The sequence below is a fragment of the Peromyscus eremicus genome, chromosome 7 (genome assembly GCF_949786415.1).
Source record: "Peromyscus eremicus chromosome 7, PerEre_H2_v1, whole genome shotgun sequence".
Taxonomy (NCBI): domain Eukaryota; kingdom Metazoa; phylum Chordata; class Mammalia; order Rodentia; family Cricetidae; genus Peromyscus; species Peromyscus eremicus.
Window position 1 is genome coordinate 64,819,690 of NC_081422.1, and position 18,539 is coordinate 64,838,228.

Sequence of the window (18,539 nt, forward strand, 5' to 3'; positions counted from 1 at the left end):
GTTTAATCACAGATGGCTTCACTCCCGTGTGAGTTGCTGGTGGGAATTACATGCTCAATTGAAGTTCTTGGTGGAGAGGGTTACTCATTCCACAAGTTTATGAGGTATGGGGTTTTTCTTTTCCTGTTGAAATGTGTTTTTGTTTGGCTTCTGGCAGAGTGGCCAGCCTTGGATTCTGAATTGCTGCCCTCACAGAGTTCTCAGGCTGTGGCTTGCTTGAAGGAAGGGGGGAGGGAGGGAGTGAAGACAGTCCTGGGGGTGACTTCTCCCACAGGGTGGAAGTGGTGGCCCTGGGGGAACAGTTGGGCTATGGCAAGCCGTTGCCTACCAGCAGTGATGCTCCAGCAAAAACATCTTGGGTCCTTTGGTACTTGAAGTTCCTTTACACATTACAGGATTTGCTAGACTGGTTGCCGTACAGCAGAAATTTTGTGTAAGACATTTCCTGAACCTTGGTGCCACTTTAGTAGCATCTAACTCGATTCAAGCTGGAGAGATGGCTCAGTGCACAGACTGCTTCCTGTGCATCCATGAGGACCTGACTTTAGGTCCCTACATCCACATGAAACCTGGGTCTGTTGGTGTCTGCTTCTAACCCTAGCGTGACAGCCACTGAGAAAGGGTCTCCTAGAGGCTTGCTGGCCAGCCAGTCTAATCAGAATGGCAAGCTCAGGGCTGGAGAGATGGTTTACTTAATGATCTTCCAGAGGACCGGAGTTCAGTTCCCAGCATCCATGTCATGTGCTCACAGCTGCTCCAGACAGCCCAATAAATAGCAAGCTCCCGACTGAGTGAGAGACCCTGTCTCAGAATCCTAAGGAAATGATTAATGGATTGAGGGAGATACCCCAGTATTAACCCCTGGCCTTTGTATGCACCAGGACAGACAAGTCTATTGTGTGTGGGTACTCATGCGCCACATCACGTATGTCAAGGCCAGAAGACAACTTGTGGGATTATCGTTTTTACCTTCTATTATGCAGTCTCAGGAACTGAACTCAGGTCATCAGGCTTGGCAACAGGTGCCTTACTTGCTGAGCCATCTCCCCAGCCTGTGAAGCAAGATCTTCACAAAGACAATATTTTTTCCTGTGTGATTCATGGGCGAGGACTATGTGTGGAGAATCCATGTGTGATGTGTTCCTTGCGTGAGGCTTGGAGAGAAGCCAGTGTTTGTGAATAGTGCATTGAAAGCAGCAAACATTAGAAGTTCGCACTTTCAGGCCTGAGAGATGCTCAGCGGTTAGGAGCTCTTGCAGAGGACCCAGGCTCACTCACCAACACCCAGTTATAGGAGCTCTAGTGCCCTCTTCTGGCTTCCTTGGGTATTGCATACACACCATGCCCATAACAAGCAAATATTCATACATATAAATTTTGTTTTTTTGTTTTTAAGATAAATAGGCACTTCGGCATTTTTTTTTTCTTGCTAGAGAAAGGGGCAATTGTGAGCTTGTGTTTGGAGAAATGGGAAAGGGAAATTATTTTCCCAAGTCAGGTTTCTAGAATGTCTCTGCTTCTAATTCAAGGGAAATGTGCATGTTGAATATCAGTCTTTTCATATAAAGACTCTAAATGTTATTTGTCCTGGGGCTGAAGAGGTTGGGTACTCAGTGGTCAGAGTACTCAATATGCAAGCAGAAGGACTGGAGATCAACTTCCCAAAGCCAAAGTAATTGCCAGATGGGTGTGGCAGTCTGCTTGTAATTCCAGCCTAGGAGAGCAGATATAGGGGGTCCTCAGAACAGACTGGCCAGAGAGACTAGCCATGTCTACAAGCTGGGTTTAAGTATGTGACCCTGCCTCACTGAGTAAGATAGAAGAGAGAGGATGATGTCTGACATCAACCTTGAGCAGCCACACACATGCATCTGTGTGCACATGTGTCCATGCACATATACAAATAGAAACAAGAAGCCGAGCAGTGGTGATGCATGCCTTTAATCCCAGCATTCGGGAGGCAGAGGAAGGTGGATCTCTGTGAGTTCGAGACCAGTCTGGTCTACAGAGCGAGTTCCAGGACAACCAAGGCTACACAGAGGGGGAAAAAAAAAAAAGGAGTTGTCCTGAAGGAGTCAACTCTTGGGGCTGAGAGGAAAGAACTCTATTCTGCAGGCCAAGTTTCACAGAAGACCTGTGAGAGCCCAGCTTGGAAAAACACGGCTAGAAATGAATCCTGACGACTGATGGGGAAGCTTGTGTGATCATCCCCTCTGTAGAGACAGGCTGGGCCTGCACTGCAAGTGGGCTGGCTAGAAACACGCTAGGATTTCACTCAAACAAACAAACCAGTAGCACAAAGAGACAGTCATGTGGGTCTGTATGAGTTCAAGGCCAGCTACAGCTACACAGTAAAACATAGAATTGAAATAGATTTTAGATCATTCTTAACTTGATCATTTGAAAAATTCTACAAGTATAGTCTCATTGAGTCTAGAATTGATATTAAAGGGTGTTTTTTGGGTTTTTTTTGTTTGTTTGTTTTTGTTTTTGTTTTTGTTTTTCGAGACAAAGTTTCTCTGTGTAGTTTTGGTGCCTGTCCTGGATCTCTCTCTCTCTCTCTCTCTCTCTCTCTCTCTCTCTCTCTCTCTGTAGACCAGGCTGGCCTCAAACTCACAGAGATCCACCTGGCTCTTCCTCTTGAGTGCTGGGATTAAAGATGTGCGCGACCACCGCCTGGCTCGATATTAAAGTTTAATGATAAAGAAAACTCCAACAACACTTAACAAGTTCTTTATTTTGTTGGGGGAAAAAAAAGAACAATTTTGTTAGTAATCCAAATGTCAAGTGTCTGGGGCTTTATTTTTATTTTTGTCAATTATTTTTAGTGTTTCCATTTATCTGTTTCTTTGAAGGGGGTCCACATGAGTGCCAGGGCACATGGATAGAGGGTGAAAGACAACTTATGGGTCTTTTTCTCTCTATCACATGGGGTCCGGAGATCAAACTCAGTCTACCCAACCTCACTGCTTCTTTTGAGACGGGATCTCACTATAATATTCAGGATGGCCTTGAACTTCTGGGCTCAATGGATCCGATCCTCCTGTCTCAGCCTCTCAAGTAGCTAGGATGATGGGCACACAGCTTCCTGCCTGACTTGGGGTTTTTATTTTACTGTAGTTCTGTAAAAATAGATGTGTAATGTCTTCTTGTATGATTGCAGTAGTTCATAATATTTTTATGTAAATATCATGCCATTCAAGAGTTCAGCTTGGACACTATGATTACAGTCTTGTAAATATGTTCCCTGCGGCTTGGTAGTAGCAGGTGTGTGTATGGGGGAGTGGAGGGTAGTTAAGAAAGTTGGAGAGGTAGTAGGGTGACAGAGTTTTCCAATAGCCTCCATGTTCCATCTTCTTTTTTAGGGTAAAGCATCAAGTAGAATACCTGGGTCTCAAAGAAAACATCCGAGTGAGAAGAGCTGGTTATGCGTATCGGCGTGTTTTCCAGAAGTTTCTACAGAGGTATAGAACCAGTTACCCCTGGACTATGAAATGTTTTGGTCCAAATAAGCTTATTTATTCATTTAAAGCACGTATCAAACAAATTTTAATGTAACCACAGAGTCAGGCATCCATCACCACAACTGATTTTGGAATATTTTATTGTCCTGCTTTCCATGGTCATCATCTGTCCTCTGTCCCCTGTGCGAGGCGGTCACCCATCTGCTTTCTGTCACTGTCAAGTTCTCTGTGACTGGCTGCTTTTACATCATGGCGTTTTCAAGAGCCATCAATGTATGTCTAGTATGTCTACATCTTAATCTTACTCATTGGTGAATAATATTCTATTATATGGATATACCACACTTTATCTATCCATTCATCAGTTGGTAACTATCTGTTGTTTCCATTTGGGGGCCGATGGGAATAACGCTGCTGTGACAGTTCTTGTCTAAGCCTTGGAGAGGACGTGTGTTCCAGTTCTCTCAGCTGTAGAACTGAAGTGGGATTGCTGAGTCATATGGTCATTCTATGTTTAACTCTCGGAGTCACCGCCAGGCTCTTTTCCCAAGTGGGTGCACCGTGTAGCATCTGCACCCACAGTATTTGAGGGTTCCGTTTTACCCCAGTCTGTGCCAGCATATGCTAATATCTGACTAACCTTGCCAGTGGGTGAGAAATGGTATCTCACTGTGGTTTTGATTTGCATTTCCCAGATGGCAAACGATATTCAAAACTCTTAGTGAGTTTATTGGCCATTTATATTTCCTCTTTAGGGAAATGTCTGTTCAGGTTCTTTGCCTCTCTTTTTGTTTTTTTTTTTGGGGGGGGTTTGTTTGTTTGTTTGGTTGGTTGGTTTTGTTTTTTGCTTTTGTGGGGGGTGCTTTTATCTTTTTATGAAAGACATAATATAGAATATGCCACAGGGTTAGTAAACCTTCTGTGGACTGAACCACCAAGTACATGAGTTTATGATTATTATGACATAGGAGGGGTGAGGCTGGACCTGACTGGATGGATTAATAGTAAGAATTACTCTTCCAGAGGACCTGGGTTCAATTCCCAGCACCCACATGGCAGCTCACAACTGTCTGTAACGCCAATTCCCGGGAATCTGGTGCCCTCACACAGACATACATGCAGGCGAAACACTATGCACATAAAATACTATTAAATAAATCTTCAAAAAAATATTTAGCCTAAACAATTTCAAGAAAATCTTTAGCCTACCTAAAAAATAAACTAAGACATTTAATTTCAAACACTGTGTAGAATCCATCTTTAAAGTCTTGAACTCACAGAGATCCTCCTGCCTCTGACTCCTAAGTGCTGGGCTTAAAGGTATGGGCTGCTATGCCTAACTCATGTTTAAATTCAAACTAATTTTTATATTCCCCTGAAAGTTTGTTTGACAGGACCATGTATAAGTGGTCTCACTCTGTGTTACATATTTCAAAAAAGATAAATTTAGTGTTCTTAAAATATGAAGTCATTCTAACTTCCCTGATCCTTCTGATGAATTGTTCTGTTTATTTAATTTCCTTTAAGAAATAAGGTAATGGGAGCCAGATGGTGGTGGCGTACGCCTTTAACCCCAGCACTTGGGAGGTAGAGGCAGGTGGATCTCTGTGAGTTTGAGGCCAGCCTGGTCTACAGAGTGAATTCCAGGATAGCCAGAGCTACACAGAGAAACTCTGTCTCAGGGGAAAAAAAAAATAGTAGTGGGAGCATTAGGCGTAGCTCAGTTGGTAGAGTGTTTGCCTAGCATGCAGGAAGCCCTGGGTTCAATCTCCAGCATGGTGCAAAACCAGGCTTAGTGACAGCTGGAGAGATGATTCAACAGTTAAGTTGCGGAGGACCCAAGTTCAGTTCCCAGCACACATAGTGGCATCTCAGAGTTGACTATAACTCTGTTCTAGGGGATCCAGTGCCCTTTTCTGGTCTCCTAGTATACCAGGCACACAAGTAATACACATACATGTGTTCAAGAAAATTACTTGTGCATATCTTAAAAATCTGTAAAACAATAATAAAATAAATCCACAAAAAAAGAAAAAGAAGGAAAAGCAAAAGCAAGACTGAGACTATATCTCAGCAGTAGAGTTCTTGACTGCCTTGTACAAAGTCCTGGGTTCAGTCCCCAGCACCACAAAAAATTAAAATCTTTGTATGCAAAGGCTGGGGCTGTAGAAACAGTTCAGAGGTTAAAAGCACCCATTGTTCTACCAGAGGATCAGAGTTTGGATACCAGATACCAGAATCCAGGTGTTTTCCACTAGGGGTGTGAACACAGAAACAACAGGATAGGCCAGGCAGTGGTGGCATGTGCCTTTAATCACAGCACCCGGGAGGCAGAAGCAGGTGGATCTTTGTGAGTTCGGGCCAGAGTGAATTCCAAGGCAGCCAAGGCTACACGGAGCAACTCTGTCTTGAAAAACCAAAAGGGAAGCACCATGTTAGGGAGGGAGGGTCAGAAGCACTGTAACAGTTAGACCAGATGTGGAAGACCTTTCTAGTCATTGAGACCCATTACCTGTCATTGAGTATAGTTGAGGGACTCCAGCTGCAGTGACAGCATTTGTCCTCAAGGCCCCTCCTGCCCCACCAAGAGCCCACGATCCACCCTAAGCATGGCCTCTCTCCCCTCTCACCCTCATAGGTATGCCATTCTGACCAAAGCTACTTGGCCTGTGTGGAGAGGAGAGGAGAAACAAGGTGTGCTCCATCTGCTACAGTCTGTCAACATGGACAACGACCAGTTCCAGCTTGGGAGGAGTAAAGTGTTCATCAAAGCCCCGGAGTCTGTAAGTACTACTTACAGCCCTGTGCCTTTCCTCCCATCTTGCCTCTGCCAGCTACCCCTCCACACAGCTGGATGCTTGTGCCCCCACACACAGCTGGATGCTGGTGCTCCTCTGTCTCGTGCCTTTCAGAGCCTTTTCTCAAAGAAGCCTGTCCCCTCCACTTCTCCACTCCTCTACCAATCAGCCTCACTTGTTACGCAACATTCAGTTATTTAATAAAATACCACCCAGGACAATGACTTCCTTTCCTCTTTACTTCTTTCCAAGGTCAAGGTCACCTCCAAGGGCAAGGGCTCTGACCGGTAAGGTTGCTTTTATATACCAAAAGACTCTAACAGAAACTGCCCGAAGTTACTGTGTTAGTTATGTGTCTCATTGCTACAACAAAATACCCGATGAAAGCCCCTAAAAAAAGGAAAGGGTTAGTGTGGCTCATGGTTCCAGGGGCTAGGGCCCACTGTGGAAGAGACGGCATGGAGGCAGGAGCATGAGGCAGCTAGTCACAGTGTGTCCACAGCCAAAAGGCAGGGAGCAGTGAATGTTGGTGCTTAGCTTCCTTCTTCCTTTTTATGTCATCTGAGAACTGAGCCCATGAAATGGTGTCACTCACATTTAGGGTGGGTCTTCCCTTCTCTATTAACCTACTCTAGGTAATTCCACTCCAACATGCTCGGAGATTTTTTTTCCGTGGTTGCTGTAAATCCCATCGAGTCAACAAGGTTAATAATCATCTCAGTTATGAATACCGTGAGCTCCAAGGATAGGGTTTGTGCTATAAGGGAAGTTTGGGCAACTGTGTCCTCCTCTGAGTTACCAAACAGGCCAGATACACATGGGCTCAGGATGGAGCTGAGCCCAGGGTGGGAATTCCAGGAGAGAGGCTGGGAGGAGCTGGGGGACAATTCTGCGGGGACAAGACAACAGAATGTGGGGCCCAGACACCCCTGAGACAGCTGTGCACGCACACTTAGACTTCACGAACTTACAGGTAGATCATGGCGATTTTTAATCTATCCTGATGAGACGTGGGCACTGGAGTCCAAGGGAATGTCTTCATGTGTGGGGGAGCCCAACAAAGCCCTGAGTACTTCTGCCGACTTAGCTCTGTGGCTGTAGATAAGGACACTGCTTTTAGGAATGGCAGGAAGATCAGAACTTCAAGGTCACCCTCAGCTATATAGTGAGTTTGAGGCCAGCTTGGGCTACAGGAGACCGTGTTTTTAAAAATACAAAAAGAATCGATGACAAAGTTGGCAAATTTACATTGGAGAAATTGTTGGAACTGAAGTTCAGTCCCTTAGTTTTCTTTCCTGTTGCTGTGATAAAACACCCTGAAAAAATCAACTTGAGGAAGAAAGGGTTCATTGAGCTCACAGTCCATCATTGCTAGGAAGTGGAGGCAGCAGGAACTTCAGTTAGTCACATTACATCCACGGTCCACAGCAGAGGGCAATGAAAGAACGTACTCATGCTTGTACCAACCTTACTGATTCTGCTCATATACAGTCCAGGATCTCCTGCCCAGGGAATGGTGACACCTATAGTGGGCAGATCTTCCCACTTCCATTAGCATAATCAATATACTCCTGCCCCAGATACGCCCATAAGACAACCTGACCTAGACAATCCAATGTCAAGACCCCCTTCCCAAGTGATTTTAGAGTGTGTCCCGCTGACTGTTAAAACTAACCCTCATAGGCATCATCATTTCTTGAGGTTCCTATAAGCATCACAAAACTCCATCTCAAGAATTAGTGCGGGGGATGTGGCTCCGTTGGTAAAGCACTGGCTCAGCCTACACAAGCCCTGAGTTTCGTCCCCAGCACCACATAAAATGAACATGGTGGCACAAGCCTGTAATCCTAATAATTGAGTAGTAGAGGCAGGAGGATCAGAACTTCAAGGTCAGCCTCAGCTATATATTGAGTTTGAAGCCAGCTTGGGCTACACAAGACCATGGTTTTTTTTTAAAAAAAAAAAAAAAAAAAAAAAAAAAAAAAAAAAAAAAACTGGATGGATGGATGGAGAAGTTGGCAAATACACTCATCAACCCAAGAGGAACTAGCATGGGCCGGAAGAGTGTTGCAAGAAGTAGGCAAATTCTAGTCTCACAGCAGTCTCCCCATCCTGACTCCTGTCCCGTGTGGCATGAGCCCGGGACTCAAAAGTGATGGAGGCTGTGGCTGAATGGCTTGGCAAGCCGTGGAAGTCATTAAGGAAGTAAGTGGCACCCACCAGTAGACCCCATCTATAAAGTTGTGGTAGTTCTTCTTCATTCTGAGCTATTTGGAGCCTCGCGGCAATTTCATTTCCAAATATAAAATGAAAATGTTGTGTCATATGCCATTAGGCAACCCACAGCACAGCTCCTGTTCTACTAAAATGGGCTGGAGTGATTAGTCAGTACAACAGAGCTTCGCTGGCTCGTAAGGCTCACTTTCCGACTTAGAAAATCTTCATGTATAATTAAAACGGCCTGATTTTTTATTTTCTCCTGATTTTTTATTCTGATTTAATTGAGCTTTGGAATTTATATCTGGAACCCGTGTTTATTCTGGCCTTCCTTTAGCTTGCCTTCCTCCCAGCAGCTGTTAGCCACCTCTTGATTCTCCTTTCTCCATCTCTGAACTTACGTACACACATCCCCTTCCTCTCCCCTCCCCCTTCCTCTTCTGGCCACATCTAGCGTTGACTTGGAAGCACTTTCCCCAAAGCTGAGTTTTTTAAAACCTGCCTTAGGGAGCTGCTCAGTGGTTATGAGTGCTTCCTGTTCTTCCAGGGTACCCAAGTTCAGTCCCCAGCACCCACATCAGGAGCTCACAACTGCCTATAACTCCAAGTCCAGAGGATCCAGTGTCCTCTTTTGTCCTCTGAGGTACCCACACTGACACGCACACACAAATAAAAATAAATCTTCAAAACAACAAAGCCACCTTGTGATTTTTTTGCCCCACCCCTTACAGTGTTTGCTGAATACACACCAAATAACTTCTGTTCTTTAAAAACTGGTCTAAGACATTGGACACCAAGGAGTTTGTGTTTTGTTTTAGGCATCTGTCTGTTTGGTTTTTCTCTTTATTCTCAAACCTCCCTGGTGTCTAACCCCTGGGCTTTTGAGGGGGAAAAACAAAAACAAACAAAAAAAAAAAACACCTAAAACCCAGCTAATCTTGGAAATAATCTCTTGGATGTTGGGGGCTGTTGGTGTTGCCTCCTTTCTGGTCACAGGTGGATAAAGTATGTCCTGCCAGATTAGTCAAAAATGGAAAAAGCCAAGATGAGAAATATCAACAAATGTTCTTCCACAGGCGACCGTGGAGCTGAGATTTTAGGCTTCTGCCCAGTTGCTAAGTTGTGAGCCTCGTTTTAGGTCTAGAAATAGGTTGTTTCATCCAGCTGGGACTGCAGTGAAGGCTGTAGGGCTCAGTGTCCCTCCCCTTTGGCATTTGCTGTTCTGGATGTTTCTAGGCAGCCAGGGCTGTGAATGAGAAACACTGGGTGGCAAGAAAGTTGTCCCTCTATGTGTATATGCTCAGATAAACACAGGCAACATTCTCAGCTTCCTTCGGACCCGATTCCCTTGTTCTGGAATTTACGTGTGTATGCATGCCTGTGTGGATGTAAGTGCACCTGGGTGCAGGTGCCTCCAGAATCCAGAAGAGGGTGTCAAAAGTCCCTGGAGCTAGAGGCAATTGAGAGCTTCCTGACGTGGGTGCTGGGAAACAAAGTCAGGTCTCTGCAAGAGCAATAAGCACTCGTAACTGCTGAGCCTTCTCTCCAGCCCCTTTCTGGAACATTTTTCAGTGACTATACATCATCTTTACTCTGAGTTTATATTGGTCTGTTTTATTTTTTCCCCTCAATGGCTGTCTAAACCACTACATGGAGGTGGATGATGCATTCTTCCACACTTTTACAAGCTGATGGATGCAGATCTAGAGGAAGCTTTGTGTGTTCTGATGAAGAGGAGCCTGCAATGTCTAGAAAACTTAGGTTCTCTGCTCAGCCATAGCCAATCTAGGTTCAGTGTTCTCACTGTGAAATGGACTGATATGTGTTGGGGAGTTGAGGACAGTCCGGAAAGATTCCTGACTACAGTGGACACTCAGTACACTGTAGCTCCTTGTTATTCTTCACAATTCCAAAGCCCAGCTGTATGTGAACTGATCAGCATGAGCTGTCCACCTGGCCTGGCTCTCCAGAGTCAGATTTGGGCCATTTGCTGTGCCAGCTCTCCAGAGAGTCCAGACTAATGCTCCAGCCTGGCTGCAGCCACTGTGGTTTCTGCCCTGTGCCCTAGACACTCCTTGGAGATTGCATGAGGCAGGAAGTCTAGACTTCCGTGGAACCAAAAGTAGGGCACCCTCTTCCCACAGCAGCACAAACTCAGTTCTGGCAGAAACCGGAAGGTTCTATTCTGAGGCTGTTCGCAGCAGGCTGCATCTGCTCATTAGATCTGGCTACCTGCTTCCTCCTTGGACCAAGGAAGGAGAACAAGTCACAGGGACTGTGAGCACGGGTAGGCAGAGGCCATTTAGGCACACTCAGACTCAGCCATTTTCCGTTTCCTTTCTGTTAAGGGAAGAAATGTAAATAAAAGGTGGGTAGTGCTCATAAACAAGATCCTGTAGTAATCATTTCATTATTTGTTCATAACAGGAACTCTGCTTCTTATGTATGTCTTCAGTACACTGAACCTCCTTGGAAGAACAAGGAGGTGGGGTGGTGTCTCAGCAGTTAAGAGCACTGGCTGTTCCTGCAGAGGACCTGGGTTCCCCCAGAGGACCTGGGTTCCCTCAGGGTGGCTCACAACAGTCCTTTAACTCTTCTTTTGAAGGACCCAGTGCCCTCTTCTGGCCTCTAAGGGCATTGCATGCACATGGTACACAGACATACACACAGACAAGACACTCATCATGTAAAATAAATACCTTTTTTAATTCATATAAAATTTTGTTCCTATCTTGTGGATTGACTCATTTGTGTCCTCTCTGCTATTCTAGCTATTTCTTCTAGAAGAGATGAGAGAGAGAAAGTATGATGGGTATGCCCGAGTGATACAGAAAACGTGGAGAAAGTTCGTGGCCCGGAAGAAATATGTCCAAATGAGAGAAGAAGGTATTTTCATAATTTTGTTTATTCATTTAGCAGTTTTCATTTTTCATCATATTGTCTGTCTGTCTGTCTGTGTATGTGCGTGCATGCGTGTGTGTGTGTGTGTGTGTGTGTGTGTGTGTGTGTGTGTGTACATGCCACAGTTCATATGTAGAAGTCAGAGGACAACTTGAAGAGTCAGATCTTTCATTCCAACCCGTGGGTCATCAGACATGGTGGCAAACATCTTTATCTGGCAAGCACATTCACCTGGAGAGCCTTCTCCCTAGCTCCCATTTAACAAAACTTAAGAATAAATGTGAGAACCAGGAGTGTTGACATATATCTCAATCCCAGCACTCAGGAAGCAGAGGCAGATAGATCTCTGTGAGTTTGAAGCCAGCCTGGTCAACATAGTGAGACCCTCTAAAAAATACAATAGTTTGAGCTTAAGAAAAATTGCAAAATCTTTTTTCTTTTTTCTTTTTCCTTTTTTTCTTTTTCCTTTTTTTCTTTTTTTCTTTTCTTCTTGATTTCATTCTTTCTTGATTTCTTTCTTTCTTTCTTTCTTTCTTGATTTCTTTCTTTCTTTCTTTCTTGATTTCTTTCTTTCTTGATTTCTTTCTTTCTTTCTTCCTTCCTTCCTTCCTTCCTTCCTTGATTTCTTTCTTTCTTCCTTCCTTCCTTCCTTCCTTCCTTCCTTTCTTGATTTCTTGACTTCTTTATTTCTTTCTTTCTTGATTTCTTTCTTTCTTTCTTGATTTCTTCCTTCCTTCCTTCCTTCCTTCCTTCCTTCCTTCCTTTCTCTGTGTAGCCCTGGCTGTCCTAGAACTTGCTCTGTAGACCAGGCTGGCTTCGAACTCAGATCAGCCAACCCCTACATCCCGAGTGCTGGGATTAAAGGCATGCCCCACCACACCTAGCACAAAATGCTTCTTATTCAACATATGGCATGTGTTAAATACTCTTTCATCATTTAGAATCTTTGTGTATTTCGCTCTAAGTATCTTCCTCCTCTTCCTGCCTGACTGATCCATCTTCCTTCTCTCCTGGGCATCCGTAGCCTCAGACCTGTTGTTGAACAAGAAGGAAAGAAGGAGAAACAGCATCAACCGGAACTTCATTGGGGACTACATTGGGATGGAGGAGCACCCAGAACTGCAGCAGTTTGTAGGCAAGAGGGAGAAGATTGACTTTGCTGACACTGTCACCAAGTACGACAGGAGGTTCAAGGTACTCACTGCAACCTGCCTCTTAAAAATCAAAACAGAGTTCTCATTTACAGGAGTAATAAGCTTGTGGTTTTGCAAACTGTATTCATTGAAGAAAAACTGTAAAGACCCAGATAAGCTAAAAGAAAACTAGCAGCCAATGATAGGCAAGTACCACTGTTAACATTTTCTGGGTGTCCTTTAGAGCCTTTTTATGCAGACATATTTGCATATGTAATTTTGCAAAATAAGATGTGTGTTAAATGTTCTCTTATGTCCTATTTATGCCAGGAAGAACCTGGCATACTTAATATAGTATTCTATTTAGTAAATGCTTTACATTTTGTTTTGTTTTTTTGACATAAACTCTCATGTATTCGAGTGGCCTCAAATTCCATATGACCATGAACTTCTGATCCTCTTGCCTTTACTTCTAAGGTGCTGAGATCACAGGGGTACAGCACCATTGCCTGGTTTATGCAATGCCAGGGTTTGAACCCAGGACTTCATGCATGCTAGGCAGGCACTCAGTCACCTGAGCCACATCCCCAGCTGACTTTTTAAAAAGCAACTTCTTATTTTAGTCAGGAAAAAAAAATGAAGTAAATAACACCACTAGCTTAATAAGAAAGACACTGTTTTACTAAAAGGAGGTCATTCCTTGCACCCTGAAAATGGACCAGCTGCTGTGGGGTGTGTTCTCGGGGCTCCTGCACTGCTCTGTAACAAGGTGGTCAGCCATATATTCGAAAGCACATTATTTGTTTATTAATGGTTAACCTACACACACCAGTGGGAGGCCTATTTAAAAACCGCGCTGTAGGCCGGGCGGTGGTGGCACACGCCTTTAATCCCAGTACTCGGGAGGCAGAGCCAGGCGGATCTCTGTGAGTTCTAGGCCAGCCTGGGCTACCAAGTGAGTTCCAGGAAAGGCGCAAAGCTACACAGAGAAACCCTGTCTCAAAAAACCGAAAAAAAAAGAAAAAAAAAAAAAAGCGCTGTAGCCGGGCGGTGGTGGCACACGCCTTTAATCCCAGCACTCGGGAGGCAGAGCCAGGCGGATCTCTGTGAGTTCTAGGCCAGCCTGGGCTACCAAGTGAGTTCCAGGAAAGGCGCAAAGCTACACGGAGAAACCCTGTCTCGAAAAAAAAAAAAAAAAAAAAAAAAAAAAAAAAACACGCTGTAACAATCCTTTGTAAGGTCACCCTGTTTGTGGGCTTACCCAAGACTGTCCCTTTACACATGTCCTGATACCTTATTATAGAACTATATGCAGATGGCATTTTATAAGATGGAAAAGTCAAGTGTCACTATCGACATGTATGCCAGACTCTGCTCTGTCCAGGGGCCCGAGTCTGTAGCCACACAGTAACCATTCTGGTGAAATTGCGAACTGCCGAGGAGAGCCGCCCTCTGGCCCAGCTAGAATGGCGTTCTGTTGTCACGGTTGTCTGTCTGACCCTGTGCGGCTGCCTTCTGAAAGTCCCTCTCCTCACAGGGGGTCAAGCGAGACCTGCTGCTAACCCCGAAGTGCCTGTACTTAATCGGAAGAGAAAAGGTGAAGCAGGGCCCGGACAAAGGTCTTGTGAAGGAAGTCCTGAAGCGGAGAATCGAGATGGAGAGGATCCTGTCTGTGTCCCTCAGGTGAGTGGGAAATGGCTGAGGTAGGGCTTCTTCCGTGGCTCTCCTCACATTACTCACCACCTGCTGTTCCAAGAGACCACCAGGCCCATGATGAAGAGAACAGAATTTCCATTCTCCTCAAAGAAGACCTTGGGCTGGGGATGTAGCTCAGTTGGTAGAGTACTTGCCTAGAATTCATGAAGTCCTGAGTTCATTCTCAGCATCAAATAAAGCAGGCATGGTGGCACACATGCAATCTCACTACTTAGGAAGTAAAGGCAGAAGGATCATAAGTTCAAGGTCATCCTTGGCAACAAAGTCAGTTCTAGGCCAGCCTGGGCTACATGAGACCCTGTCTCAAAAAGAAAGTGCACCATTCTGTATAATAAGAAATCAATGGAGTCTGATTAATGGGTAAAGGAATTTATTAGGGGGAAAACTCACTGTACATAGCAGAATAGTCACAGGTTCCCAAACACTATTCTGGCCACCTGACTTAGTCCTGTCTCCAAAAACCATGAGCAAAAGAAGAGAGTGATGCCTACGTGCATCTTAGGTCTTAAGGGTCATCGAGAGGCCACGCCCCAGGGGCATGTACTTCAAGGTCATAGGCAGGTGGAGCAGTAACCTGCTGCATCTCTAGGGGCAGTGCTTCAAGGTCATAGACAGAACAGCTACCCACTACATCTCCCCATTTTGTCCAAATAAGAAAGTTCTAATCTAATATAAAACTATATATAATAGGAATGATTTTCAAATATTGTCCAGGACAGGGGAAAGGTAATAACCTAAACAAAAATAGAAATATAACCATCAAAAAAAAAAAAATCAAACAAGAGACACATACCAAAGTCCAGAACATAGGTAAGTGGCATGTTACAGAGATTACTCCAATAGCTGTCCTATCCTGAAGAATCTGAATCTAGTACTTAATATATTCTAGCTAAGATACAAGAAGGTTATAACTGTAACTATCTAGTCTTCAATTCCATCAAAGACCTGAGAAGGAACATAATACCTGAGAAAATGGAAAATGCAAGCAAGCAATTTCCAAAATTTTTTCAAGAATAGACAGAGACAGCTGGCAGCCTGGACAGTCACCTAAAGTTTCTCAGCATAGTTGGGGCATCCAATTTGGCTACAGGCCTAGAATATCTGACAGACCATTTTCAGAAGCAGGAATTTTGAAAGACCATCTTACCCTGTCTTGGCAAGGTTCAGTAGTTGCTTTTCCTTGTGTCCTGCTCATGTGGAAAGGACAGCATTCATACTGTCAACAGTTGAGGCAAGGGCAGTTCTTTGCCCAGAAGGCCATTTTGTGCCAAGAAGAAGACAAACTTTCAAACAAAGTGTCTTAGAAACCCAATGTTCACTCGAGATCAGATCAGTGCTTCCAGGAGCAATCGTGTCTCATGTCAACATTTGAATGCCATATTCTCTAGGTCTATGAAGTGTTTGAAGATTACCTATCCATCTAATCTATGTTTCTGTAAATCTGGAAAACCTAACTAATATACTTATAAACATGACAAGTATGGGTGACTATTAACCTGTAATTCTTATCACTCTAAATAACTTAAAGACTAAGGCTTCACATTATAGAAGCAGTCTGTAAACAGGTGTACAGTAACGGGACAATGACCTTGAACTTGTGACAATATACAAAAACATCTTAGTCAGAGGTAGAAATATATAGTGCAATATGCAATATGACAAGATGGAAAAGTCCTTCTTCAAACCTTTGCTATTTACATGGTGTTTCTCATGAAATTCTGAGGCTTCTAGCATATTACCAATTAATAACTAATCTATCTCATCATTACCTTGTGCTAGAGGACCTGGCAGACCTGTATGGGTTCTGATGTGTGTCATATATATATATATGATGTTCCCTATTTCTGATGATTTCCTGTAATTGTATAAATAATAAAGTTAATTCTGTATTATCAGGAATAAATTCAGCAGTTTCAATATGTAAAACAACTCTCTCTGCATATTGAGAGTCAGTAACTATATCGAGAGGTTCTGTGAAGTCCATTAGTACCATAAGAATGGAATACAATTCTGCCTTTTGTACAGAATTGTAGGGGTTCTAAACTGCTTTACTTAAATCTCCTGATTTATATCCTGCCTTTCCTGATTTATTTGCATCAGTATAGAATGTGGGGACTCCAGAGATTGTTTTTTGCTGTACAATGTGAGGAAGGACCCATTTGATTCTTTTTATGAATTCTATTCTCTTGCTTTTGTTAATATTAGCAATTGTTAATCTCTCCCAAAAAGTTACTGCAGGCTCTTTGCCAGTATTCATTATCTTTCCATAAAGAGGAACTTTCCTCATTAGTTAAAGGTACTACAATTTCTGCTAGGTCCATTCCTGTCAATTGACAGTCATAATTTTCCTTTTAGAATCAACTCAGAGATCTTTTCTGAGGGGAATATGACCAGAATACAGTTAAGTTCTGGATTCACACGTTCACAAGTGCCTCTTATATTTTCTTTTCTACTAGAGCCAATTCCTTCTTAGCTTCAGCTGATAATTCTCTTGGACTATTTAAGACCTTGTCCCCTTTTAGAATATTGGCCAAATTTACTAATCCATCTTTAGGTATTCCAATGATAGTCTGTAAGTTGGAGATGCTTCCTAACAATTTTTTGAAAATCACTAAGAATTCATAATCAATCTCTCCTGAGTTGTACCTTTTGGGTTCTAATTTTTTGTAGCTCTATCTTATATCCTAGTAATTAATAGAATCTCCTCTTTGTATTTTTGGGGGAGCAATTTATAATCCCCAGTAAGGCAAAACTTTCTTTACTCCTTCAAACATGCTTTCTAAGGTACTTAACTTTGGGTCAGCTAATAAGATATCACCCATATAATGGTAAATTATAGATTGTGAAAATTTTGCATGAATTATTTCCAATGGTTTTTGCACAAAATATTGGCACAGGGTAGGGCTAGTTAACATTCCCTATGGGAGGACCTTCCATTGATATCTCTTGTCTGGCTAGGTATTATTATAAGTAGGTACTGTGAAGGCAGATTTTTCTCTATCCTTTTCTTGTAGTGGTATGGTGAAGAAACAGTCTTTTAAGTGAATAACTATAATAGGCCATTCTTTGGGTAACAGAGAGGGCAAGGGCATCCCATTCTGTATGGAGCCCATAGGCTGAATTATTTTATTAATGGCTCTCAGATCTGTTAGCCTTCTCTATTTACCAGATTTCTTTTTAATAACAAATACAGGAGAATTCCAAGGGCTGGTAGATTCTTCAATGTTGAGGATTTAATTGCTCCTGAACCTGGTGTTCTAAAGCTTGTAGTTTCTCTTGTGTCATATGCCATTGTCCAACCCAGACAGGTTTATCAGGTAGCCATTTTAAAGGTAGGGCCGTTGGTACTTTGGAGAGTTCAATGACAGTTGTGCTCTATTTATGTACAGCCTGAATGGTTGGTGGCTGTTTTTTATAGTGTCTTATATTATTCCCAGAAACATGAATTGGTCTATATTCCATTTCTGAGATTGGAGGAATTTTAATCTGGGTATTCCATTGCTGTAACAGATCTCAGCCCCAAAGATTCACTGCTACATTTGTTACATATGGCTTCAGCCTTCCTCTCTGTCCTCCTGATCCTATCTATCCATTCGGCTCATCTCGAACTCTGTTTTATCTGAGATAGGGTTCCAATCTCTAGAAATTGGATCTCTACCTCTTGAAGAAGCCAATTCAGATGCCATGATTTTGGTGCCATTATAGTCACATCCACACCTGTGTCCACTAGGCCTTCCAGAACAATATTATTAATTTGTACTCTAAGCTTTGGTCTTTGTTCATTTATGGAAGTCTGCCAAAATATTCATTTCATGGTGTGTTGGGGATTTTTTGATTCATCTGTCAAAGCTGTTCTATCATCCAGTACAGTACTGTTCTTTACATTAGGCACTGGGTTATTTAATTGTCCTGGGGAGGAATTTCTTCCACAGCAACTGGAAATGTTTGGACCACATTCAATTAGGGGGCCTGCAAGAGGCCCCCTGAGGTGTTTCCCACTGGTAAAGGGTCACCTCATATGTCTCTTGTTGATCTGCATTCATTGGTGCAATGTCTGCCTTTGCCACATCTTCTGCATAATCCAGAAGGTTGGGGTCTCCTGTTCGGGTTATCGCTAAAAGAAGTACTGCTTCTAGGAGTACCCTGTATACAATTTCTTCTCATACGACCTTGTGTATCACAGTTAAAACATTTGGTACTTTGATGCCTTCTTCCACCTTTGGAAATCACCTCTCCTATCCAAGCCTCATTACCATAGTTAAGAGACTCAATACTGTTTGTATATTGAATCCATTCTTCTAAAGCTGCTA

General features: G+C 43.3%; 1 protein-coding gene across 1 annotated transcript in view; it reads left to right on the forward strand.

Annotated features, from left to right (window-relative positions):
- Window positions 1-18,539, forward strand: part of Myo1e (myosin IE) — a 206,103-nt gene that overhangs the window by 158,235 nt on the left and 29,329 nt on the right. Inside the window, exons 18-22 of the mRNA XM_059268194.1 lie at window positions 3,366-3,464; window positions 6,103-6,247; window positions 11,251-11,365; window positions 12,405-12,574; window positions 14,051-14,196. Coding sequence (XP_059124177.1) covers window positions 3,366-3,464; window positions 6,103-6,247; window positions 11,251-11,365; window positions 12,405-12,574; window positions 14,051-14,196 — 675 coding nt within the window. The remainder of the gene's footprint in view (window positions 1-3,365; window positions 3,465-6,102; window positions 6,248-11,250; window positions 11,366-12,404; window positions 12,575-14,050; window positions 14,197-18,539) is intronic.